The sequence below is a fragment of the Bubalus kerabau genome, chromosome 6 (assembly GCF_029407905.1).
Source record: "Bubalus kerabau isolate K-KA32 ecotype Philippines breed swamp buffalo chromosome 6, PCC_UOA_SB_1v2, whole genome shotgun sequence".
NCBI lineage: Eukaryota > Metazoa > Chordata > Mammalia > Artiodactyla > Bovidae > Bubalus > Bubalus kerabau.
Window position 1 is genome coordinate 98030416 of NC_073629.1, and position 27539 is coordinate 98057954.

At 47.0% G+C, this 27539-nt stretch overlaps 2 protein-coding genes across 4 annotated transcripts in view; both read left to right on the plus strand.

Moving 5' to 3' along the window:
* The window catches only part of AGBL4 (AGBL carboxypeptidase 4), a 1384238-nt gene that overhangs the window by 1134577 nt on the left and 222122 nt on the right, over positions 1 to 27539 (plus strand). The window lies entirely within an intron of this gene.
* Positions 1 to 27539, plus strand: part of BEND5 (BEN domain containing 5) — a 49443-nt gene that overhangs the window by 3347 nt on the left and 18557 nt on the right. The window contains exons 2-3 of one of the 3 annotated variants that reach the window (XM_055585955.1): positions 12138 to 12271; positions 14384 to 14768. In XM_055585955.1, the coding sequence (XP_055441930.1) occupies positions 12138 to 12271; positions 14384 to 14768 (519 nt within the window). Of the gene's footprint in view, positions 1 to 12137; positions 12272 to 14301; positions 14769 to 27539 lie in introns of all 3 variants that reach the window. The other 2 variants (XM_055585957.1, XM_055585956.1) reach the window with 2 other exon arrangements.

Consider the following 27539-nt stretch of genomic DNA (forward strand, 5'->3'; position numbering starts at 1 on the left):
AGGTCTTCCAGTGACAGGTGCCCACTGGGAAGTCTCCTTGGTAAAGTAGCTGATGCTTCTATCAGCCACACAGCAAGCTTGGAAGGAGTAAAAGAAGAGAAAAGAACTGTCTGTGAAGCTTACAGTTCAAAGCAAGTTTTTGAGCTCAAAAGCAGTTTTTAGCGCTGAATTTTCAAGCCCCTTCTGCTCTTCTCTTCTTCGCTTACCAACCTCCCTCCTTCAGAGCACACATACCTTCCTTCCTGCTAAGTTACATCTTCCTCAGGAAATCTCAGAAGAGCACCCATCCTCCTGGTTCACATAACTCAAGACTTGGCTCACCTTTGGACGCGGTCTCATTCGTCACTCTCATTTACTTGCCAAACAGCTTGTGAAAATGAGAGCAACCCATTTGGAGAACTTAACCATTATCCAACTGCAATCCAGTCTCCTCCTGGGGCTCATGATATTGAATTTGTGTTTTGTTTTTGTTTTTTTTTAACAGGGCCAAAACTGGTTTTTTCTAAGCTCCGAGTCTTAAAATACTATGCCATTCTCTCCCGGCACTTGCTGCATTATTGTTATTCGGGTGTGCTAAATTCCTTTTGTTGTCATGTGTCCCCTTACTACTTCCTATACCCCAGGCCCCGTGCTATAATAAACAAATGCTCCAGTGCACCCACAGGTCTGAGGTCCTGGGATTGAAATGGCAGCACAACCCAGGTGAGACCAAAAGTTAACTTTTCAGGCCCTGCCATTTAGGGTTTCTGTCTGTTGGAGTGACAAAGAAAAAATGGGCACCATCCCATAGAGAGAAGCCAGGCACTGCAGGTCAGAGAAAGGGCCTATTCTAGAGGGGCTTTGCAGTTTCTCTTGTACAGCTTTCTAACTTTACCCCCACTGCCCACATCCAGGCCTGCACCAGCTTTTACATCTAAACCAGCATAGCTGTCTTCTAATTGATCACCCTGCCTCAATCTATTTTCCAAATTGCTGCCAGAATAATTTTCTAAGACACAGTCATAGTCAAGTCACTACTCAGTAGAACTTTCTGTAGCTCCCCGTTGCCTACTGAATGAACTTCAGCTTCTCAGCCTGGGCATTCATAGAGGCCCCAGTGCCACCTCATTTCTGCAGCTTCCCCTAGGCTGCAGATGGTATTTCATACCATCTTGAGAACACACCCTCAGGCACTCCTCAAGCCATCCAGGATGGGTTAATTATTGTGTCAGATGGGCCTCTGCCCATGGAACTCACTTTCAGTGGGAAGAGCATACACATGGGTGCTTGCAATCCTGTGAGCTGAGGGCTGTCATAGAGGAATGGATAAATGCATTGGCAGCACCCTGTTCCACTCTGTGTCCCCATGGGAGACCCTCCTTCCTTGGAGCTCTCTGTTGACTTGGCTGTTCCTCGCTTATCTGAGCATTCTGTGTCCTGTTTTGGTTAGTCGTGACTGTGTCTGTCTTCTTACCAAATGGTGAACTCCTCCAGGACAGGGACCTGCCTTCCTTTTCTCTGCACCTGCAGTGCCCGGCACGGAGTCCACTCCAATCAGCACAAGTTGAACTCACCAACTTTGGGAAGTCAAGTGCATATGCTATGCTCGGGGAGAAGAAGCAGGGAGAACAAGGACTCTGTAGTAGCAATTTGTTTCAGAGCAGAAACCTGCAGTGAGTTCTGGAGGTTTCATTCAACTTTGTTCATCTGGAAAAAGTCAACATTCTGTATCTCTCCCTTGACTAGAAGAAACCTCACACTTGGGGGAAGTAGCTTCCAAAGCCACGTTCTTCTTGCTTGGTAATTTTAGCTCATTCAGGGCTCAGGTCCCAGCTTGGCATTGTCGGTCCAAATAGATCTCTTGCTCCAGAAATGCTTTGGAACTTCTACAAAGTAAGCAGCGAAGCAGGGGACTAGGCAATTTCATATGCAAAGATTGTTGCATGTCATCAGTGGGAGACTGCCAACATAAGGATTTATTTATTTATTTTTTTAAAAGCAAGTGAAAACTTTTAAGTTTTGACGTGTTCTGCTGATGTACATTGGAGCGAAGATTGGAACTTGCCTGTTGTCATCTGTTGCTGATTCTTCTGAAATGTTAACCATTGAAAGTTCCTTCTGATGTGATTTGTTTAAGAACCACATATTTGTTGCAACTAAATAGTAAGTGCTACAGAGTACTTCAGAATTCTGGTTCACTGGATGAAAGGAAAAAATTGCCCCATGCAAGCTGAGGTCTTGCTCTTTTGAGTGTTTCTTTTTGGTTGTTTTTGTTATTCAAGAGCACACTGGTTTTTATTTTTAAAAACACACCAGAAAAGTAGAGTTCAAATTTAGATCTTTGGCTCCCAAGATTTATTCTCTTTCCACTGTGCCTACCTGCTTTGTCTTATAAGCTCCTTTGAGAGAGAAGATGTGTGTTCTCTTCATTTTAAAATGCTTACCAGAAAAGCATCCATGCACTAAAGAACTTTTCTCTGGTTCATTTTAGCTCCCCAGCTCTTGAGTTACACTAGGTGGTCAGTCTTACACTGGAGGGAAACACAGGAGGAGGAACAGACCTTGTTTCTTGCCTTCAAAGACCAATTCACTAAATATCTATTTAGTACTCACCAGGCTCCAGGTTCAGCGCTGGGAATTACCATGTACATACTCTTGTCTACATCCTTGTGAGACAGGGCTTCTTGTTTTACCCCAGGAGAAGAAAGCTACTCAAACATTTAGTGGCTGCTGTAGGTGCCAGGCAGTGGGCTAAGGTCTTCCCATATACATGAAGCTTATGGAGGACTGTGATCAGGGCAGTCAGCGAGTATGATACCCAGGCTGAGGTGGCAGTGGTTGTGATGGATCTGAGATGGACTAAGGAAGGAGACTCCACAGGATCTGGGAACTGCCTGGTTGTGGTGACGTGCGTGATGATGATGTGGTGATCTGGGCTCTGATCCCACTAGAAGAGTAGTTGGTTAGAAGAGGAGATGATGAGTCTAGTTTGAAACAAGATGAATCTTGGGGGCCCGTGGGACATCTGGGCAGATAATCTAGGAGAGGGATTAGGCATGTGGTCCAAGGTTTAGGGGAGTGCTCTGAAGTGGGGCTGAAGATCCCAATGTAGAAATCATTAGCCATGGGCGTGGTAGGGTCACAGAGGGAGAGAGGGGTCAGAGGAAGCAAACAGTGCAGAACTCTTTAGAATGCCAGCTTTTAGGGGGCACAGCTAAAGAAGAAGAACCCCAAAAGATGACTGGGAAGAAGCAGCCAGAGATGGACTAAAAATCAAAAGATAAACAGGAGAGATGGGTGTTTTAGAAATCAAATGAGGAGTGAAGTCTTTGTATCCTAGATCTAAGTCTATTTTTGTTTCTTATAACTACATAGCAACCACTTTTTCCTCTGAGCTCACTGGTGAGACATAGGATAGGACAGCTAAATGATATATAAGCAGGAGAAGACAGAATCCGCTTGGGGTGATATTTTGGTAGTTTTGGATGTCTGAGTTTTGCCCCAGTAGAGGAAGGATCATATCTGTTCTTTGGAGTCCCAGAAGCAAAATTAGGTCCAGAGACTGGAATTTATAGGAGTGGGTGGGAAGACTATAATAAGAGCAGATAAACACTGCTTCCAACATGTAATGAGCTCCCTGTCGAGGGAGGTGGACATTCCAGAATGAACTCCTGCCCTATGATAGGAGAATTGGTTAGATGAGCTCCTCTCCCAGCTCACTTCCTTAAGTATCAAGTAGGAAGTATTAGAGAGCTGAAAGAAGAGAGGCTTTGAAATCAGGCAGTCTGGGTTCCAATTGTGACTCTGCTTCCAAGATGTGTGACCTTAGGGAGATTACTTCACTTCTCTGAGTTTCAGGTGCCCAAACATAGAGATAGTCGTGAGCTACTTACCCACTATATTATTGTGTTATTAGCAAGGTAACATGGGAGTTATCTGGCACATAGTAGGTACTCATTAAATGTAGGTAATCGATAAGGACTGTGATGGCTAAGCACTGTGGAGAGAACAGCTTGCTTAGTGTGGGTACCACCATTTATGGTAGAAAGAAACGATTTAGAGGACCAAGGAGCAGACAGGGTTAAAATTTAACTTGTGTGTGTTGTAAATCCTCCTGGGGCTTGACTTGAGCATGAAAGGCTTCCCATCTCACTCCATGATTTTGCCGCCTGTGACCCTATGGTGGGGCCACTTATTACCCTGGCAACAGCCTGGTAAAGCACATGAGGGTAGCTAGACAAATGAGTCAGCAGGTTGAAGGTTCCTAGTTTTGTCGGTGCCCTAGCCCTGTACCCAGGCCTGGGAGGCTGTGATAGTGAGAGCCTGGAGACCTACCAAAACCTGGTTGTCAGTTCTTCTCTTCCTTTTTGGATGGACTCATCAGGACACTTCTTCAGACAAGCCCACCTGGAGGGATGGGATCATCTGCTCTTATCCAGCACTGCACAGAAGAGAAAGAGAAGTGGAATTCCCTGTGGCTGTCCAGTGATCACACAGCTGGAAGGATCTCTTGAGGTTTTCTAGTCCAGTCCCTATTGTTTTACAGAAGAGAGAGTTGAAAGGAAGTGACCGGTCACCCGGAGAGTGAATTACAAAGCCATACCTCAGACCCTTGTCTCTTGATTTCTTTCTGCTTCACCACAGCAGGGTACTCATCTTCTTCTTGTCTTGATTAAATACAGTCCTAAAAACTTGGTAATTTTGTCTGCCTCAGATGATATAGAAACAGAGGCCAGAGAATGAGAGATATACATGCTTTTTCTGCGGCATGTCTGTTTGTAAAGCAAGTATAGACTTTGCAGGGTTTTTATACATTTGAAGAACTTTAAACTGGCATATAGATATTTTTTAAAACAAAACAAAGCCTATGTGAAATGGTTTATGTTTAGCCTTTCAGAATTTCATCATAACCAACAAGCCCACACCATATTAAACTCTGACGTTTGAGTCTTTTAATTATCCAGCATGGTTTTATGTAAAATGGAAATCAAGACAGTGCCTTTCCCATTGTAATTGTACTTCTAATTCTCCAGGGGTCTCTTCACTTTTGAAGACAGACTTGCATGGGATTTCCTGTCTACCAGCCTGTTCTCTAAAACACTATTTGCTTATTACCATGCCTCCATTTTTTTCAATAGTGTAAGTTTAATGGGATGTTTCTCCCTCTTAGATGAATGACAGACACCAAGTTCTCTGTATTTTTGAAGAGCAGCTTCTACCACATTTTGTGGCTTTGAATAGGGGCTCTTTTGGAGGATCATTTAGGGCTTAGTGGTCTTGATAAGCTTGGAGTTCAGGAGGTTGGTATTGAGTCACACTTGTACTAAGTTGAGTTTGGGAATTTATCAGAGCATTTTCCTGGATGTAGGCATGGGCTTAGGAAAAAGGCTGGCACTTGGGAGATTATATTAATAAACTTGTCATTTTATATGTGCCTTTTAGTTCAGTTGAGGAAGTTACAACAACTTGGCAATTTTTCTCCTGTTCCTATCGGATAATTAGGTAATAGAAATGGCCCAAGTGTCATGCAGACGTGACTGGAAATTCTAGCTCTGATATTTAGTAGTTTATGTCTTAAGCAAACCACCTCACTTTGAGCCTCAGTTTCTGCTTCAAAAGAATCATCATGGGGATTAAATATATTGATGTTAGTAAAGAATTTGGCATGGGGCCTGGTGTATAGTAGATGCTTACTCAATATTTGTTGAATAGATGAATGTGGTTAGCTAACATCACAGAAGCTGGAAAGGAGGATGAGATAGTTGATGCCCAAATCCTTGGTGGTTTTCTTGCCCTGGAAACGAAACAATCAGGAAGTCAGAGTCAAAGAAGATTGTCTTTTCAGAGGCTACATGTATATTTCTGTTTACACTAAAACTGACTATTGGGTCTTAAGTTTGAAGTAGTTGCAAAGGTGGGTTGACTATAGAGAGTTTTCTTCATCCCTTTGAGTCCATTGCTAATTTCTTCTGTGGTTTCCTGGAATGCAAAGCCAGACACAGACTCCAAAGCCATGTTAAAATGCCACATGAAGCCACCTGCTGTCTTAGATGATCCACACCATCGTTCACATTCATTAATGTGACCAGTCAAGAGTTATAGCTTCTCGTCACCCTGTGTTCAGTCTCCTCCTCACACCTCATCCATCTTGCTCACCACTGCCACATTAATCTTCCCGAAACATCTCCTTCATCGTGTCTCAATCTGTGTTGGATGCCTGCAGTGGTTCTCTGTGCCAAAGGATAAAAGCCAAGCACATAACCCACAGAACAGCCTCATCGCTGCTATTCACTGAACACCTTGGACAAGAAAGGCACAGTGTTTGGTGTTTTATAAGCATCACATTTTGGAAAACAGTTTATCATCCCGACCTTAGAAATAATGAAAGTGAGGCTCAGACAGGTGAAGTAGCTTGCCCGAATTCCCACAGTCAGCAGGTAGCAGAACCAGAGTTCCAAACTAGGACCACCTAATTCGCAAGACTAGGCTACTTTTATTCAGTCCTGGACCTCCCTCTCCCAACCAGTTCATCCACTTCTTACAGTGACACTGAGTATTCCATGATCTGTGGACTAGAATGGATGCGAGGCATCACCTTTAACTCAGGGTGAGGATTAAGGAGACCTGGAGATGTGAGGTTTGCCCCACATGAGCCAGCATCTCTCTGAAAGTCAAGCCTTGTATTCTGGTTGAAATTCTTGGTACATCCTGGGTTGTAAGGATCTGAAAGACACAGACCACTTAGCAGAGTGCTCAACCCAGAACAAGGGTCAATGAATGTCCACTGACCCCAGAAAAGGACAAGTGGAGGCCTTAGATCTTCTTGAGCCCTCATCCAGGGAGCACATCTAGGAAGCCCTCATCCAGGGAGCACAGCTCAGGGAGAAGACTGATGAGCATTAGCATGGAGCCAGGAGGTAGGTAGGTCTCAGAGCTGCCTCAGGATCCCCATGGCCAAACATCAGAGCAGCCAGGACCAGGTCAGGGAACAGGTGACTGGGGAAACCGTCTGCTTCTGCTCCCTTCTGGAACTCATTCCTGTCACTCAGACCTTCCTGTACTGCTCATCCTACCTTTTCAAAGAACCCGTTCAAGCCCTGGGGTCTGGCCAGCCTCATTCTGTTGTGCTTGGTATGGTTACTTCTGTCTGGGGATTTTCTGAGGCCACAGGGTTCTTGTCAGGAGAGCAACTGTTAAAGTGGTCTTCTGCTTTGAACTTCAGGCTGAGGGATTTAGATGTTTTTATCCAGAGTCATCATTCATTCATTCAGCATTTATGAATATGGCTCTACTGTATTTCAGGCATGTGTTTAGAGAGAAAAGAGCATGGGCTTGGGAGGCAAAGAGATCTAGACCAACCCTGGCTCTGTACCTTCCTGTCTGCTTGGCTTTAGGCCCTCTCTGAGTCTCAGCTCTTCTCTCATGGGAAAACTGTAGCTAGTACTTAATTGCTGGGTTGTTGGGAAGTATAGTAGTATGTGAAAAGAGCCTTATAGTGGTATCTGGTAGGTAATACACATTCTAAAAGTGGTAGCCTATCTTTTAATTGAAGTATAACTGACATAACATAGAATTCACCATTTTAACCATTTTAAAATGTGTACAGTTTAGTGTTCTGCAATTATCTTCACTATCTAATTCTGGAACATTCTCATCACTCAAAAAGAAATCCCTGTTACCCGTTAAGTGGTCACTTCTCATTGCCCTGTCCCCCTCCATTCCTGGAAAACATTAATCTACTTTCCATCTCTATGAATATACCTATTCTGGACATTTCATATAAATGGAATCATACATTATGTGGCCATTGTGTCTGGCTTCTTTCACTTAGTGTAATGTTTTCAAGATTCATTCATGTTATAGCAAGTATCAATACATTCTTCTTACAGGTGAGTAATACCCCATTGCATAAATATATCACATTTTTTCCCCATTCATCAGTTGATAGACAATGGGTTGTTTCCCCCCTTTGACTATTATGAATAATGTTGCTATGAACATTTGTGCACAAGTTTTTGGTGGACATGTTTTCGTTTCTCTTGAGCATATACCTAAGAGTGGACTTGCTGGATCCTACAGTTATTCTTTTTAACCTCGTGAGAAACTGCCATTCTGTTTTCCACAGTGGCTGCCCCATTTTACATTCCTATCAGGAATGTATTAGGGTTCCAATTTGTCCATATTTTCTCAACACTTGTTATGCTTATCCTCTGTTCTTTTCTTTTTTTTTTTCTGACTGTAGCCATCCTAGTGAGTATGAAGTATATCTGATTGTATTCTTCTTGATTTGTGTTTCCTTAAAGACTGAGGATTTTGAGCATCTTTTCATATGCTTACTGGAATAGCTTCTTTCTATTATTCTTTCATTAAATATTTTTTTGATGAGTCCCTATATTGTATGACCAGGCTTAGCATATGGGACCTGCAGTGTAGTTATTCACACTCCAGTGGGAAAGGTAGACCTCAAAGCAGATGATTGCAACCTAGTAAGAAAATAGGCTACAGAGAAGGTATGTGCAAGGTGTAATGGGACCCTGAAGAAGGAAAAAGGAGCTGAGTGGAGGTTGGATAGAGTTTTTCAGACAGGAAAGGAGAGGGCATTCCAGTTATATGGAAGAGCATGGAGCTTTGTGCATAGAGATGGGAGCGGGACTTCTGTCATCATATGGGGAGTAGAGCTCTGCCAAGTGTCACCTTTCTCAAGCCAGGTGGCTGGGCAGGTCTCCACCTCCTGGCGCAAGCCTGCAGCAGCCTTGGGCCATCAGCAGGCTCTGCAGAACTTTGTCATGTGCTGTAAGGACAGGGCTCTGTTGCCTTCAAGGCACATGTACTCAGCTAATTTGATCCCACCTGAAGCCAATATTCTATCTCCATTTCTACAGAAAGAGATCGGTAATACTCACTGACACAGCAACTTGCCTGACTTCTCACACCTACAACCTAGCAGAGCTGGACTTGGAATCCAGGTTGTCTGACTTTCCCGCACCTGCAGGCTGAACCTTAGTTCTTCTTACCTTGGCATTCAAGGCCATTTATTCTCCAAGCTCAGCCACCATAACTTCCTTTCTTACCTCTCTTCCTGCCTATAACTGAACCATCTTTTGTAACCATTCCAGTCTAAATGCTTTTGCAGTCTTTACTTTTTTTTAAAAAAATTTCTATCCTTTTCCCTCTTCTTGCCATCCCTAAATGACTGTCCTTTTATGACTGCTGATGATCCAAGTGCCATTCACTTCACTCAGGTTCTTAACACACAGAATTGATCATCTTCAGGGCATCCTGGCAGTGTGAGTAGGAATTATTTACTTCAGGTCACAGATGAGTAAACAGGATCAGAGAAGTAAAGTAAGTTACCCAAGACCACCTTGTAAGTAAGGAGTCTAGCTCAAAGGGTACTTCTTCTCCAAAGCCTGCCATGGTTGTCCTGGCCAAAGTGATCTCCCTTGCCCCCAAGGTCCTGTAGCAGCTACTGTCCCCTTATTCAGACTCAGTATTTGAGATCTTCTCTCAGTCGTATCAGAGAGTTTTTCTTTTTTGTGGGTTTTTATCTAGTGTCCCTAACAATGTTCATTCTCAGTGGCCCAAGGCCCCACCTAGATCCTGCAAGTGTAAATTCTCAGTAAACATTAATCTGAGGTATAGGAGGAAAAGTGCTGAACTCTGGTTACATGGTCACGCTGTTCAAGTTATGATCCTAATTTCTGTGACCTTGTACAAGCATGAACTGCCAGAATGGGAACCCTGCCTGTCCTACTCCTCCTGTATCCCTGGACCTGCTGGTTTAGTGGACAGATGCATGGATTTACCATTTGGAACCTCATCTCCATCTTGAAAGGGTTGAGTGAAATGATCTGAGGATTGCTCTCAGTTCAAATATTGCCCAGTTTTGTGAGTCTGAAGGATTGCTTCTCTCCATACCAACATGATTCTGGGCTTCAGAGTTTCAGCTCAGGGAGGCTGAGCATAGCTTGTCATTTCTAGGTTGGTGGCTACATCTCAAATTTTTGCCCTTGAACTTGTCAAACTGAAGACTAACCCAGGAGCTTTGCCTCAACACACTCAGAAGTCCTGATACCACCCTCTCATCCCCTGCATCTCTCTCAGTTTCTCTGTTTCTTCACTTGCAAAAACACCCACCCATTCCCATTTCAGGATAACTTCATTTGAAGCACTTTCATTGGGTTTTACTTTTAACAGCTTTTTTATTTAGAAAGAAAGAACAATGGTTTAATAGGAGGGGAGCTGCTGTTCTTTCAGAAAGACCACAGTCCCTGCTGCTGTTCATTCCTACTGCTGCTGCCAAGTCGCTTCAGTCGTGTCCGACTCTGTGCGACCCCATAGACGGCAGCCCATCAGACTCCCCCGTCCCTGGGATTCTCCAGGCAAGAACACTGGAGTGGGTTGCCATTTCCTTCTCCAATGCATGAAAGTGAAAAGTGAAAGGGAAGTCGCTCAATCGTGTCCGACTCTAGCGACCCCATGGACTGCAGCCTACCAGGCTCCTCCGCCCATGGGATTTTCCAGGCAAGAGTACTGGAGTGGGGTGCCATTGCGTTCATTCCTAACCCATCTATAAAATGTAGGTACAAAGAGAACAAGAACTAGAACCCAAGGATTTCACTAGTGGGAAAGGCCATTTTCATCTCTGATCAGGAGATTGTTAACAAAGACCATCTTCTTTTCCTCGGCATTTCCCTTCCACTCTGTACCTTTCTGAAGTCATTCTTTCATTTTTTTTTTTTAATTGTAGTATCTTTATCCACCTTTGCTTAGGGAAGTAAGACCATTCTGAGCATGTTGACCATGCCAGTTTTCACATCCTGCTCACTGCGTGCCTGGTGTCTGAGCTGTGCTCTGTGCGTGTGAGCTGTTGCTGTCACCCCCAGAGGAGACACTTGAGATCACGCGACTAGGGCCTCAGTCCCCACTCCTCACATTGTCAAACAAGAGCTGAGTTTCACACTGAGGCCTCTCTGATACCGGAGTCCTACTCTTGACCAGCTGGGGCTCCATTCCTAAGGCCATTTAGGAAGATTTGGCATCTGACTACATTCTGAAATAGTTAAGTGCTTGTAAACTCTGAGAATTCTCTTTCAGATCATCTGAAGTTGAGTTTAAAGAATAAGAAAGAGGGAAGTAGCATCCCTTTGTGTAGCCCCTTTGTAGTTTGTAGTGCACGTCAGTGTGTGGTGGTGTCACACATAAGCACTGGGTGAGATGCCAGAGGCCTGTTTTCCATTTCCTGGCTCTTTCTTTCACTCATCACACTCTTTCCATCCTCACATGTAAAATGGGAGAGTTGGACCACGTGGTCACTGAGGCCCCTCAAACTCTGTTGTCTCCTGATTTGATATCAGTAAAAAGGCAGTGAATGTTACTTGTTCCTCTTCCTGTAACCATATTAACTCGACTAGTCTGTCCTGTGTCTGGGCTGTCGGGAGGCTCCACCTCAGCTCCAGTCCAGGCTTTATCTTCATAAGAGCCATCATCCCTTCATGCTCTTTAGTATCTGAGCTGGCTGAAACCCAACAAGTTTTCCTGGGAAGTCCTTTGGCTTAAAAAGACCTCGATTGTTGAGGAATTTGTGTGCTAGTAAAGTTAAAAACATAACAATCTAAGGGCCATTCCAGTTCCAAGATTCTAGAACTCCATAAAAGGCCACCCTTTAAGATATACTTAGGAAAACCCCTCAGCACATTTATTGGGTACTATTTCAATGCTTTGCACGGTAGTGCTTTTAGCATATACCCTTGATCCTCAGGACTTCCCTGGTGGCTCAGATGGCAAAGCGTCTGCCTGTAGTGCGGAAGACCTGGGTTTGATCCCTGGGTCGGGAAGATCCTCTGGAGAAGGAAATGGCAACCCACTCCAGTATTCTTACCTGGAAAATCCCATGGACAGAGGAGCCTGGTGGGCTACAGTCCGTGGGGTCACAAAGAGTTGGACACAACTGAGTGATTTCACTTTCACTTTGATCCTCAAGCTTGATCTGCATTGTTGCTCTCAAGACCCCTGCACGAAGGAGGGAACATGTCTTGGATTGGTTGACCTTTCCTCTTTAACTGGTCTGGCCTCAGTCATTCTCTAGCATTTGAGGTTGTGGGCATTTTGAGCATTTTGACCCATAATGAACCTTATTTTTTTGATATGCATTTTAGAAGACAAATCTGACCTTGAAAACAGTGTGATGCAGAAGAAAATAAAAATCCCCAAACTTTCTCTCAATCTCGTAGAAGAAGATGGGGAGGTTAAAGATTATGGGGAAGAAGATTTACAGCTTAGACACATCAAGGTAACAAAATCTTTCCTCTTTTTGAAAGTATGGGGGAGCATTTTTCAGATCTCTGATAGCTGAAGAATTCCAGTCTGCCCTCCTCTGCCCATGTAAATGTCCCCTGGTGTCACAGGCCATGATCTGTTCATGTGGTGAGAGACTTGGGCCAGCTGGTAGGAGTTGGCTGTGCCAGCTGACTTTCCAGGGAGCACTGTCCTGTTTGGGCCATCTGTGTGGTGTCATCACCACTGAGGGCCTGGAAGGGGCATTTCCTCCAGCCTCCAGCTCCAGAGAGGTCACTGCTGGGCTCCAGGAACCTGAGGTGGCTGTTCTTAGGCAGCAGGTCAGAGCCAGCCACTGTCAGGTTGCCCCCTTACAGCCAGGAGTAGACTCATGAGCAGAGGCGGGTGTGCCAGGCTCACACAAAAGGGTTAATGTGATCCTGGGTTAGAAGAAAAACTTCTGCATGAGTTGCATTTCCTTTGGTGTGAGCCCTAGTGGGTCTCCTCCAGCCTTTACTTGGAAGCCTGCTAAATAGCTTGTCCAATAAGCCAGATGTTTATTCTGCACAATGGGTGCCCCAGAGGAAGGGAGGCAGAAGAGGAACACTTTCAGCTTTGACCACAGTCTGATTTTGGACTCAGGTTAAGGACATTCCTGAAGCGTAGTCCAGAAGATTCAGCTGAGTTGAGTTCATGCATTCATTGCACCCCTCCTTGTGGCCCTGGCCCTGTGCTGGTTCCTGGGGTCATAGAGATTAGACAGACGTGGGCACTCCCCTTGGGGGTGTCCCAGTGTAGTACTGACGTTGGGTATCTAAAATGATCATTACAGTTTTAGTGAATAGATTCACTTAGACTAGTAGCACTTTATCCCAGTTGATAAGATGACAGGATAGGATTTTGTCATGTAACCTAATCCCAGAGTCATGGTTCTTTTTTGTTTCTTCCAAAACTTTCAGGAGCTTATTGAGAGGTTAAGGCAGGCTCAACCTGACATAGTTAAGTTGTCTGGAATCTTGTGTCTTTGGTTGTCTGCACTTCCCACAAGTGCCCCCAGTCAGGAGAGTCCCTAGCCCTCCTGCCCTGGGTGAAGAATTCAATTGGTCCCATAGCTTCCACTCCCCGTCTTGGAAGCTTTGTCCACTTGAGCTGGAATTTCCTCAGGCAGCTGAAGCCCCAGCCCCTGGGTAGTCCTGGTTAGTTCTCCTCTCACTAAACTATCCTCTCTCTATCCACTTCATGCTGAGCTTTAGCTTGGCCAGAGTTCAAGGAGAGACTGGCAGGGGTGGAGGAAGGAGCCTTGTGCTCTAAGTTGGGCTTTAAGTCCCAGGTCTGACTCTGTAGCTCAGCATGTGACCCTCAGTATAGTCCTTCTCTTCTTTGAGCCTCGATTTCCTCACCTGTAAAATGACAGAGTTAAACAGAAAGAACCTTCCAATATTAGTATTCTTTGAACTTTTCAGTTAAGTAAACATTTATCAAGCCCCTGCCGGGTGCCAGTTCTGAGTAGGCAGTGGAGAAACAGAAAATAAGACACAATTCCTGCTCCAGATTAGAGTCCTTAGCATCCTTCCCCACTGGAGCATTTTTCAGGAAAACTTTATTTGGTGGAATGCCCTTTCTTGGGATGGGGGTTGAGGTGGGGAGAAGAGGCCTTTATGTTTTGTTGGTGTAAAGATTTGACTAGTGACCCCCCTGGGATGCCTAGGCTTGGCCTGATTTCTCATGGATTCTCCACAAATACTCATTGAATACCCACTGTGAGCAGATCACTGCCTGAGCCCTGTGGGTGGGGTGGGGGACTGGGGAGTTGGGGAGGGCAGTCATGGTATGAGATACATCCAAGAGGCAGAGTGATGGGGATGGGAAAGCAGTGGCCTGGGAAACCAGAGTCCTGCCTCTGTTGCTCACTGACCATGTGACTTTGGGCAAGACACTTCCCCACTCTGGACCTCTGTTTCTCCATGTGTAAAATAAAGAGCTTTGTCTTAAGTGTGTGCACAGAGTTTCTGCAAGCACTGATGTTCTGTGGTTCTGTGATTCTAGGATTGTCTGGGGACATATTGAGCTGCAGTCCAAGACAGCCCCAGCTGCCCTTGCCTGAACTGACTCTCGTTGTCCTACACAGAGACCTGAGGGGCGGAAGCCGAGCGAAGTGGCGCACAAGAGCATCGAGGCAGTGGTGGCCCGGCTGGAGAAGCAGAACGGCCTGAGCCTGGGCCCCGGCGCGTGCCCGGAGGAGGTGTTCGTGGAGGCCTCACCGGGCGCAGGGGACATGGACAGTCTGGAAGACGCCGGCGTGCCCCGGGCTCTGTACGAGGAGCTGCTGCGCAACTACCAGCAGCAGCAGGAGGAGATGCGCCACCTCCAGCAGGAGCTGGAGCGGACTCGGAGGCAGCTGGTGCAGCAGGCCAAGAAGCTCAAGGAGTACGGGGCGCTCGTGGCCGAGATGAAGGAGCTCCGCGACCTCAACCGCAGGCTGCAGGACGTGCTGCTCCTGAGGCTGGGCAGTGGTGAGTGCCCCCCCTCCACCACCAGCCACCTGCCACCCACCTCGGAGGGGGTCATGGCGTGCCGACTCCTCTCCCCGGAGGGCGCTGGGGAGAGGCAGACCCTGAGGCGAGGGAAGGGCAGGGACGAGGCTCAGCAGGTTCCCCAAGAGAGAGGCCCTCCCCGCTCAGAGTGAATCTGACAGGAGCTTTGGAACGCAGCAGCCTTAGCTATCTAGAACACAGTGGGCAGCAGTTGGAGAGGGGCCTCAGAGAGCAAGAGCTGGAAACGTATTTGCCACCACCCATGTATGCATTCATTCAGCTCCAAGGGGGCTTTAAGATAATGAAGTGAGTTAGACATGATTCTAGGAAAACTTGAGTTACTTTAAGTCAGAAAGAGGTCAGGGCCATGGGAAAGATGTGGATAAGATGAGAGGAGAGTTCAGAAGAGGGAGACTCCAGGAAGGAGGTGGGCCTCAAAGGGTGGGTGGTCTTTTAAGGCCCAAGAGGTGGCAGAGGGCAGCAGTCAACACTGCGTGTACTAAGAAGGGAGACTGCATGTGTGGTCAGGACAGGTGACTGAAGGCCTGGAAACCCTTACCAGCCGGGGTGTCTGGGTTTGTTTTGGTTGGAATGAGAAACACTGAGTTTTTGAGTAGAGAGGCACATGACCTTAGGAAGATTAGTGTAAAAGGTATGTAAAGCTACTTTGATTTGCTCATAGAAAAACTTGATAGGCTCTTACACTGCAACTAAATTTAACAAACTTAGGTTTTAGATTTTCTCATGTAATTGGGCTTCCCTGGTGGCTCAGCTGGTAAAGAATCCGCCCGCAATGCGGGAGACCTGGGTTCGATCCCTGGGTTGGGAAGATCCCCTGGAGAAGGGAACAGCTACCCGCTCCAGTATTCTGGCCTGGAGAATTCCATGGGCTGTACAGTCTGTGGGGTTACATAGAGTCAGACACGACTAAGGGATTTTCACTCTGACTTTCTCTCTCTCATGTACTATGGTTTAGAGGCTGGAATCAGGAGAAATCTGAAAGGCCACCACTTTGCCAGCAGGGAGAAATGACTGCTTACCTGAGAGGAAAAGACAGAAACACTCTGAAAAGCAGAGGACAGTCAGTGTTGAGCAAATCAGGATAACACAGATTCATAGCCCCCACCTTCCTTCAAGACAGTCGTTAATAACCCTGCGTCAGTGTTCTTTGCTTCAAAAAGGGAATAGACTAGTCTAGAAATACAAGTGCCATCCCCAAAGTTTAAATCCAGTACAATTTTATACTTAGGAAGGAAGGTTTGTGTTACCTAGATAATAGATTTACATGTAAAAGCTTCATTCCTTTCTGATGTTTAGATAAATGTGCTACCTTACTTATGTTGATAGGTCCCTCCTACTACCTAGAGTATGTTCCCAAGGCAGTGTCTCAGTAGATCTTCAGGGTGGCCTAAGGAGTCAGCCAAGAGGCCTTTTCATGCCCTTGTCACAGAGAAGAAAACTGAGGCTGGGACTTGCCCAGAGTCCCTTGGGGAAGCAGAAGCAGCGCTCACCTCAAACCACATCCCCACTTCCTAGGCGAGTTACGTCCCCACTCCCGGACTCTGCCTTGAAAGGTGCACAGTGACACTAAAGGTCATATGTGGTGTGCAACATAAAAAGTTATTAAAATTTTTTATCAAAGAATAAACCTAACGGTAAAAAAGTGTGATCTTGGGAGTGGCAGTGGGAGGGCAAGAGAGAACTGAGATTTTCGGAGAGAAAAAGTGTTTCCTAGTCTTTGGATGAATAATTTTTATTTTCATTGCATTCTGTACACTACATCTTTTGTAAACTTCTTGACGGGGGACAAAGCAAACATAAAAGCAAAGTTTCTCCACGTCATTATTTTTATTCCCAGGGAAACTGCCTGTCTTATATAATCATGAACTTCGTTTAAACTCCAGAAGCCACTCCTAACCCTTGAGTGCAGTAAGGCACTGCACTTTGTATCAGTATATGCCTCTTCGGGCTTCCCCGGTGGCTCAGCGGTAAAGAATCTGCCTGCAGCGTAGGAGATACGGGTTCAATCCCTGGATCAGGAAGATCCCTTGGAGGAGGACATGGCAACCTACTGCAATATTCTTGCCTGAGAAATCCCATGGACAGAAGAGCCTGGTGGCCTGTAGTCCATAGTGTTGGAAAGAGTCAGACATGACCGAAGTGACTGAGCCTGCACGCATGCATGCACGTTCATGTGCCTCTTTAGTCTTAAAACGCCTAGATAAACTTGGTGCCACCCGGGGTTTCAGTGTCTTGATCATTCTAGGCACTCCCACCCCACAGGCCTTGTGCCATCTTGAGGGCCAGTGGCTGGCTCTTCTCTGATCTGAGTCACCTTCTGATCAATGGATTGAACATAAGTCAGCTTAAGCCACAGTTATGCATAAAGCACCCACCACATGGGGTGCTCTGTGCTCCAGGGATCAGGGTCGTCTCGGAAAAGTCACATCTGATCAAGCTGTCACTGACCTGTGAAAGCTTAAGATCCATTGATTAACAAAAGATAAATCCCCAAGAGTATAATAAAAGGCTGTCTACTCTAAGGGGAGTTTGTATGTTTTCATGGAGGTAGTCTAGTCTGGTCTGGTCTAGTCCTTGGAACCAGGCAGGCCTGGATTCAAACCCAACTTCCCCACTTGCCAGTTCTTTGGGAACCTTCTTTCCTTGCTTTCTTCCCTCTTTTCTCCCACAAATATTTACTGGTCTCCACTGCATGCCGGGCGTTTTGCTTGTGGGGCTTCCCAGATGACACTGGTGGTCAAGAACCCACCTGCCAGTTCAGGAGACACAAGAGACACGGGTTCAGTCCTTGCGTTGGGAAGATCCCCTGGAGCAGGGCATGGCACCCCACTCCAGTATTCATGCCTGGAGAATCCCATGGACAGAGGAGCCTGGTGGGCAGCAGTCCATGGGGTCGCAAAGAGTTAGACACAACTGAAGTGACTTAGCAGCAGGTAAAGTTCAATCCATTTAAGATACAGCCCTTGCCCTCTGCCCTTGAGGATTTTAAAGTTTGATGTGGGAGAGACAGCTAGTGATTCAGTTAGTGCCAGCACAGGGACAGAAGCTCTGCTGTGAGACAGTGGAGGAGGGGCACCCGCTGCATTTGGGAGACTGGGGAAGAAAGGTTTCCTAAAGAAAGTGGCTTCTAATCTGGAGCCTGATGAATACATTTTTCTTACTCAGGCAGGAGTGAGTGAGTGGGAAGAGTGAGGTGCAATGTCGGCAGAGGGGCCTAGACAAAGTCCAATGTCTCTGAACCTTGGTGTTCTCATCTGTAAAATGGAAATAATAACATCCCTCTTACAGCATAGGGATATACAGCATCCTATCTGGTATTCTGTTGATGCTATATTACCATAAGCACCTTTTCCCATACCCCTAGCGGGCATCAAACATGGTCTGATTTGGTTTTTAACTCGTCTTCCCTAACCAGTCAAAGCTGTATGACCTTGAACAGGTTTACCAACTTCTCTGCCTCTCAAGGTCTTATATTATAGGAGAGAAAGGGGGCCGTATCCATATTTCTTCATTCAGTCAGTTCACATTGACCACGTGCTTTCTGAGCCTAGCAACCTGGGGAGACACAGAGCAGATTCAGACCTTGTAGGCTGGGGAGGGCACAGTGATGGAGGTAAACACGTAAGCATGCAATTGAAATGCAGTGAATGTGGTTCCGGGAAGCGGCTGGCAGTTGAAGGTGGAACTCGCTCTGGATGAGTCTGGGAAAACATTCTCTGCTGTAGTAGCCCCTGTACAGTACACACCTCCCAGAAGCCAAGCACAAGGCAGAGAAGAGCCAGGAAGGGGCTGAGAGACCGTCCTTGAATCTCAGCAGTACATCCTGGTCGGGGGCTGATGTGTGGCCTGGGCTGCACCCTCCTTGCCCCCGCCCCACTGGGGACTGGCTCAAGCAGTGCTCTTAGAGGCCCACCCTTGAGTATTTTTTCCTTTCCATGTTGCCAGGGGACCCATCTCAAGGATGCTAGATCATCCACAGGTTAGGGATGCTCAATTTTAAAAAGAATAACTGCTGACTCCCCCAGGCATTGGGATCCTGCAGGGCATAGACGGGAGGGAGCAGAGAGCAGGAGCCTGAAGAAGACCTCTGATTGGTGAGAAGGTCCCTTAGCAGCCAGGACCTGTGATGGAACACCTGGTGGAGGTTAGGGGCAGCAGCAAGATGGTGTAAGATGTTTCAGAGACTTCGCTGGATGACTCACTTATTCATTCTTTCATTCATTCCACAAATAAACACAAGATATATTTAACAGAGAAAAATCCTCTAGAACATGGAGTCAAGGAGTGGCAAATGAGCTTAGAGAGGATGTAGGCTATTGCCCTCATGTCGTTGATGAGGAAACAAGCCCAGAAGGTGTCACAGGTCTATTTCCAAGGGTCTCCTGACACCTGGTTCTGAGAGCCTCTCTCTGGGCCCTTGGCCACATGCCCTTGTACTTCAGTGTCATTGACATGGGGGTGACCCCCAGCCTAATCCCCCAAAGGACATCTCTCTGTAAAACAGAGCTTTCCTTTTGTATGATCTTAGCATAGGAGGCAGCCCTCTTTGATGGAAAGGAACCTCACTAACTCTGAAAGTTCCTTCTCTCCCGGCCTCTGTGACGGTGTCAGAATTAAAAGGGGAAGCAGTGTAAAGAATTCATCACTGTAACCAGCATATTGCAAGTGTTTACTAAATGCCAGTCTCTTTCTTCTTTCCTGCCCTTTCCTGTTTGTCTTCTCCCAAAGAAATAAATGCCAAGGACACGAAAAGCATGAAGATCTTCTAATATATAAAATACAGATTTATTTGTGTGTTCATTCGTTCATTTATTCTTTCATTCATTTATCATTTTTTAAGGGTATCCTTTGTGCCAGGATTGTATTAGGTGCTGGAGATACAGGAAGACGGTCCCTTTTGAAAACATTCATGAGCCTAGGGGGTGAGAGTGATGTTTATTAAACCAGGGCTTGGCAGACTCAGAGAATTCCAGGGGTTTGAGGGGAAGCAGAGCAGTGAAAGCCAGTGACAAGGGTGAGCTCCAGTGTAGGAGAAAGTAAACTCTAGCATCTCTCTTGAGTTCCCTTCAGCCAGAGTCCTTGTTCTTAGAGGTCAGAGACCAAAGCTCAGATGTTACCCTCAGCTTTTAGCACTCTAAGTACCTCTTACTAGATAAGATGGTTTTGGTGTGATTCCGGTACCATTAGTTCAGCTAAGGTTGGAAAAGGCTCAGTGAGGAATGTAGAGGGGGAGACAGAGTCCTTGTCTCCAAGCTGCACACACAGCCCGAAGCGGAGCACAGACTTGCGCTCGGGACAGAACATAGCAAGTGCTGGATCTGCAGGAAGGAGGCAGAGGATGGCTCTAGATTTTGTGTGCACTTTGTAGGGAAAGTAGGTGGAAATGGTGAATTCTGACCAGAAGAGGAATAGACATTAAGAATAATAACAGTAATTCACATGTACATGACACTTGACAGGCTTCAAAGACCTTGACATTTTTATCTCATTGGACTATTCCAGTAGCCTTATTGCAAGGCCAGGTAAGCATTATCTCCTTCTGAGAGAGGAGAAGGCAAAAAAAGAGATAATGCCCCTGTAGGCCAGATCACAAGCTGGTTGAAACTTTTGAAGGAGAAAGCCATTGTGGCCTGCAAATCTGTCTTGGCTCTTTAGAGCTGGGTTTCTATCACCTCTGTTCCCCTCTGGGCTCGTGCCTTGTGTTCTGTCCAAAGTCCGTTAAAATACCAGCTTTGATCTTTAAAATCCTTTGCGGTCAGAGCTGGATTCTTTCAGCACAGGTCTCTGGTGGTGCCTTTGAAAAGCAGCGAATGTCAGCCAAATGCCTCCTGCTGGCTCTCCCCTGAACTGGAGGCAGCGTGGGCTTTGGCAGCAGATAGTACTTGGGTTTGAATCTCAGCTTTCGAATTCTTTAACTGCGCAACTTGAAGCAAATAATTTAACCCTTCTCAGCCTCTCTTTTCTCCTCTGTAAAATGGATATCGTAATGCATACCACACACAGGTAGGAGAGCCTGGTCACTGACTAGGAGGTCAGAAATACTGGAGTTTTGAACACTGGCTTTTCCATATTTTGATTGTGTTAACTTGGGCAAGTTACTTAACTTCCTGGGCCTTAGTTCCTTCATCCATAAAGTAGAGTCAGTGACAATACCAGCCACTGTGGTTATTAAGAGGATTAGATGAGCAAAGGCATGTACAGACTTCTGCCCAGGGGCCGGCACATGGCAAGTGCTCCGTGAGTCCAGCATTAGTGATGTTGTACCATTGGAGTTTGCACGTGAGATGTGTGTACGGTGCTTGGCGCACCAAAGGCACTCATTGTCCTACCACAGAGCACAGATGCGGTTGTCTCGGCTTGTCTTAATCTTTGGTCAATCCAGGTCTCCTAACATCTCCCGGGGATTGCTACTTTCCCTTGTAAGTCCTCAGAAATCATATTTGAATTGTCTGTTTTACAGCTACGCCTGGACTTGATTTCAGGCTCACTGGTATATAGTGTATTGAATTCTCCCACCACGTGCTTTTCCAGGACAGAATTCCATCTTCCTATCTCCAGTCCTCAAGCACTCCTTTGGACCCCCTTGAGTCTTCAGTTTTCTCTTTGTCACAGCTCTCCTCCCAGGGCTTGTTCATCTCAGAGCTCTTTGCCATTTCCTTCAGCCTTCAGTTCACTCTCACCAGTACACGGGAGTGCTCACAAAAGTTGGGCTTTGAGAAAGGACTAAGAGGATAAGTGGGAGATACCCATCAGGTCAGGTTTTCATGTTCCCAGGACCCAGCAGGTCCACAGCCTGCCACTGCCCTGCTTACTGGTGGGCTGGGGCCCAAACTACCATGTCTTGTGCCCCTCACCCTGGGTGGCAGGCAAGGGTGCAGCAATGAGAACTAGAATTGTTTCTCTTAAAGATAAGGGCCATCTTCCCCTTTGAAGAACTTTGTGCACTCTTGACGGGATCAGCATTAGCCACAGTCCACCCTAGGTTGTTTTAAGATCCGATTTCAGAGTAGCAGGACAGTCCAGGCCCCTCCTTCCTCTTTCTCCCTAGAGTTCACTTTTCTGGGGCAGTGGGGAGGGGGCTGAAGGATAGCTCCAGGCTGTCCCTTTGATCCTGCTTGGGGAGTGGGAACATCAGGAGTCACTGGGCTTCTCTCTGTTGCCAGAACAGGAAATGTGCTTCTCACTTAAAACAGGGCTTTGCCCGTTGGTCATGGGCTTTCGTGTGGCAGGCTTGTTTTCTGCTGGCTTTGCCAGTCCAAGGAAACGGAAGTGGGAGAGCTCTCCTTCCAAACAAGGGCTGGCCCCTGTGAACACCTGCTGTGGGCCTGATACTAGCTGCTTTTCGTAGAGAAAACCACCTCAGGAGTAGACAAGGATCATCGGATGAGGACGCGGGCCCAGAGAGGAAATGAATGTCTCAGAAAACAGGAGAGACTGATAAAGATTTGGAGTTAGGAGAGACGCTGGCTTATTCGGGAACCACAAGTCACCCCTGACCGAACTGCACAGAGGAGAGGTAGGTAGGAGGGACAGCCAAGGCTGCAAAGGCAGGTGAGGGCCCCTAGAACTGCCCCAGCCCTTACACAGGTGGATGCAGGGGCTCCTCCCCTCAGAGGGGCCTGTAGCCCATCAACCTCAGCGTTGCCCCTTTGGTCATGGGCTTCAGGGACAGAGGGACAGACTGGAGCTGTCCCTCAGTCCCCTCCCCACTGCCCCAGAAAAGTGAACTCTAGGGAGAAAGAGGAAGGAGGGCCCTGGACTGTCCTGCTACTCTGAAATCGGATCTTAAAACCAAACAAATCAACCAACCCACATTTAGCAAAGACAAATCCCATTTAGTTCCTGCTCTAGAACAGCTCATGGCCTGAAGGGGAGAGCCAACAAGGTCAGAGTCAAGGACTGACTTGCTTGGGAGATGTCAGCACCACCATGAGGAAACTCCGCCTCCCCTAACCCCTGCCCTCGGGTGCTCGCTGTGCCCCACAGCAGCCCTTCGGGAATCTGAGGGCAGCCTTTGTGCCTCCTACCCTACTCCTTCGTACCACAACCCCTCAGTCTTCGCACCCAGCCAGTTCTGGTCCAGAACCAAAAGCCATTTTGTGTGCATTCAGCACATGTGTGGGGGCCTTCAGCGCCTATCTGGCAGGACAGACCCATGCTGTTGTGCATATCTTTGCCATTTGGAACGCTGCCTGGGTCCAGACAGTTGGGGTGGGTGGGAAGTGGCAGGACCACAGATGAAGAGCCAGCCCAGCTTTGACCACCAGCTGGCAGAGGACAGGCTCAGATCTCCTAGAGGTGAGATGAATCCTGGTGACTCACTCCCTCCCCACTGCACCCCCTGCTCAATTGTGGAGTTCTTCACAGACACCTAGGAAGGCAAAAGAAGGTCAGAGGTGCAGTATGGGTCCCACAAGGTGGACATTACGTGAGAAGCCTGTGCAGCCTGAAAACCACAGTTAGCTGAAGGCTTGTAGGGCTGTGGTAAGAGCAAGCCTTCGGAGTCTAGCAACCCTGAATTTTTTTTTTTTACTTTCGACAAATTACTAAGAATTAACTTCTTTCATTCAGCACATGTTTGATGAGTATTCATTGTGTGCCAGGGACATTGCGCTGGGTGCTGGGATACAGCCGTGATCAGGACAGTGGCTGACCTCAGAGTTTGCATCCTAACCCGGAAGATAGTAAACAAATAATAACTTGATACTGGAGTATCAAGATTAAAAGATTTTTTTAAATAGTTATTTTGATGTGAAATTGGCTTCCCTGGTGGCTCAGCAGTAAAGAATCTGCCTGCCAGTGCAGAAGACATGGATTCAGTCCCTGGGCTGGGAAGATCCCCTGGAGAAGGAAATGGCAACCGACTCCAGTATTCCTGCCTGGGAAATCCCATGGACAGAGGAGCCTGGCGGGCTGCAGTCCATGGGATCGCAAAGAGTCAGACATGACAGCGACTAAACAACAGCAACAATAACTAATAAAGATGTTCAGTAGGTGTCAGTCACCTTTCCTTTTCAGGGAGAAGCAAATATGTCCTTTGAAACAGGCCCCTACAGTTCTCCAAGGTGGGTAAAATACCTTGACCACCACGACTGGGGACCTGGGCCCCCTCCTGCCACCCCTGTCTTGCTGGGCTTCTGCCCCATAAAGAGGGGGCTCTCTTGAGTCCATTCGGGCTCTGCTGCTCTAGAGTTTTCACTTCCCAAGGGACCAGCCCCACTGTGAGGTGGCAGCGGCGGGTGCGGGGCGCGGGCATCCTCATGAGCTGCAGGGGTCTTGCCCAATCCAGTCTTTAGGGCTGGAATGGCCTCTCCTGCCTCTGCCTAGAAAAGCCTACTCCAACCCTCACCCACAGAGAGCCCTCAGAAAACGGGGAGGGTCGGGGAAGGACCCCAAGGAGCCGCTGCTGACAGTGATCTCATTGCCCTGCCTGACCATCCTACCATCTTCCCTCGACCTTATCTCAAGTTCTAGGAGCTCACCTGTTCCTTAAGGCCTTCCCGGGCCCCTGAGCCCATGGTAATCTCTCTGCAAACCTGTGCAGATGATGACGCTGCCCACAGCCTGGTCGATCAGTGAGCCTCCATAACGTGCCGCTTGCCTCCCCGTGTGACGGTAACTACCCCACTCCAACCCGTACGGCCAGCTCCAAGCCCTGGCCCAGAAGTTTGTGACTGTACTTCTGAAGCCTTCCTAGTCTCCTCCAGGTGTGGCACGTCCTCCTCTGCTTCTATTCCCAAGTCTTTATCCTTACTCTTGTCAGGGTGGTATTAATGGTCTGTGGTCTGTCTCTTCCCACTACTGGACATCACACCATTTGAAGCTGCCTGCTCAGGGCTGGCACTTAGTGGGTGCCCAATGGATTCTCACTGAAGGAATGAGGCCAGGTTTGTCCCTGCCCTCCCTGGAGGCGCAGCGGGGCTGAGAACCATCTGCGTAGCTGTGGCAACAGGTGAGAATGGCCAATACCTTCTGAGAGGAGATCCACCTGCCCAGCTGTGGGCCGTCTCCCATCTCTTTCCAAGGCCTCTGTGTATCTCCTCCTTTGCTGTAGCTCTTCCCATGCTCAACTCCTTTTCAACAAGTAGAATCATCTTTTTTTTGACAAACCCGATATGCGTCTGGGCCACCAGAGTAGGCATATGCTTTAAGGATTTTGATTTGATTTTTTGATTCACTTTATGTTTAGGAAGAAACTAGAATTATACCAATAGCAGAGAAAAGTCCTGTTCATTTGCAGGAGTAAATGGAAGACTTTAATACTTTTCAAGAGAAAATCTAATATTACTAGCCTTTCTGTTTCAACAGAAGTCAGAATTGATTTTTAGTGTCCAAGCATACATATTTTGAAGAAATGGGTGATTTTTAAACCTTCTGTCTGTGGACAGAGGAGTTGCAGCAACGAGTCGGACATGACTGAACACGCAAATAGAGCATAAGCATCAATGTCTTAGAAAGATTTCCAGGAAGAATGGCGTTAGTCCAGTCAAGCTAGATGAGAATAGAGAATGTTACAGTTTCCTTTATCTGTTGTGCCAGCAAACGTTTACAAGCCCCTTACTGTGTGCCACAATTCCCATTTTATGGGAAAGGCCTCTGGGGCTTAAAAAGGTAAAGGAAATAATAGACCCAGGATTTGCAGCAGGTTTTCTAGCATTGAATCCAGTGTTTGTCCATAAGCTCACAGCTGTTTGTATGCAGTATAATGAGAGTTTCACGTGTTATATTCTCAACGTCTCCAGAACTGGGGCATGCTGTATTTGTCTCCGGGTCCCCAGTGCCTCTTCCAGGGCTCGATCTTGGTATGCAGTCAGGGATTGTGTGATGAATGGGCTCATGAATGACTGAATGAAAAGACAAGCGCTGTCTTTTATACTCTTTCAAAAGCTTTTTTTTTTTTTTACCCAGCTGAGAGGTTTCTCTCCATGGAAGGTATATTTTCTCCAAAATAAACCTGAAGTGGATCAAAAGGCTTTTTTTTTTTTTTTTTATTCCTACTCTTCCCACAAAGTGAAAAAAAGTTGCTTTGTTACTTAAAATATCTGCACCAGATCGTGCAGCGCCGTCTCTGAGCACAAGTGCTTATTATCGTGGCTAATTTGGTCACATGTGTTTGAAGGAGAACAATGCCTCAGAAATTTTTAAAAGCAAAACAGCAATCTGAAGCGTTTGTTGTAATGAGATGTAAATTGCCAGCATCGTAGTGGAGCCGACTAAAATTTGCAGTGAAGTGTTTTTCTCCCCCTTTTAAATTAAAAGCACTAGAGGCCCTCCCTCCTCTCTGGGAAGAAACCACATGCTTTTTGTTCCTTTTCTTTCTGACTCTGTACTACTAAAGACGCTGCTTTATTGACTGATTCATCCCTTCATTCATCTGCCATTTTCTGAGCCGGTGTCTGAGCCTCCATTGTGCGCCTGCCTCGCTCTCTGGAGGCTATTGGCATTCCCCATTTTGCAGGTAGGAAAGCTGAGGCACAGAGAGGTGAAGGAGATGTGTCTCAGGATTCACACCCGGGTCTCCTGACGAACGGCTTCCAGGAGGAGCCTTTGGTTGGTGTGTCCTCCTCGCTGAGACACCAGGTCCTTCTGTATACAATGCCAGAGAAGGCAGTGGCAGAGAGCAGTGCTAATCCCTGGCAGCCGTCAGGTATTAAATGTGCTGATCAGGGATGTTAGGAAATAGAGTTCCTTGAGAGCTTGGGAGCAGGAAGATCCCATTACAATAGGCTCAGCATTCGACGAAACTCTGTTGGTCCCTGAGCAAACTGGCAGAGGGGAGCCTAGTGTGGGTGTGTGTGCCATGAGAGCCTGAACACCTGCTCTGGGCCAGGCTCGTGCCACGGACTTGGGGCAAAAGAAGACCAGCGGGGCCCTGGTTCCCAGGGATTAGCAGTGACTAACTTGAGCACCCAAATACGACCCCCACGTGGGGCAGGGGCGGGGGTGGGCATGCTGAGCCACCATTTACTGAGAACCCACGCTGTGCCAGAGTCTGTGTGAATCACTACATATATGAGGTTAATTCCTTTACGCTGCAGCCTGGCTGGGTCACTGTTGTCATTCCTCCTTTCAGGATGAGGCAACAGGAGTCAGAAAGGTTAAGTAATTATTGATGTGTAAAATCACCTGTTGACAATTGAATTGGAACAGGCACTGTGCTGAGCCCTGGTCTCTAATATAAAAAGACACAGTCTCTGTCTACTCTCAGGCCTCACAGTCTAGTGGGGGTGGCAGAGAGAGGAATAGATGAGTGCAGCTATTACCAGGGGAGGAGAGAGTCCCAGGGACCTGGCTAGGCAGGCCACGAGGGAGCAGAGTCTGCGTTAGAAGAGAGGACCAGTGAGGGTGGAGCCAGAGAGGTGACTCTTTGCTCTCAGCTCCTGCTCTTTATGTGTCCCTGTGTAGCCAGCAGAACTGTCCGTTCCCCTGGCTAGATGTTTCCAGTTTCCATTTTACAGCCCTAACTTCTACTTCCTGGGCTGCAAAAAGGTTACAGGTATTTGAGAACAAATACCTATAAACATCCCATTCACTTCAGGCACCTCCACTCAGCAGCAGGGCTTTATTTCAGAATCTGTGCCTCAGCCCATTTAAGTCTCTTTCTTGTCCACAACTCTCTGCCCTCATGTTATGAAGAATTTACTGAGAGCCTGCACCCCTAGGTGCCAAGATTACAAAGAGAGTAAAACTTTACCCTTGAGGAGCTTCACAGTTTGATGTGGACAGCAG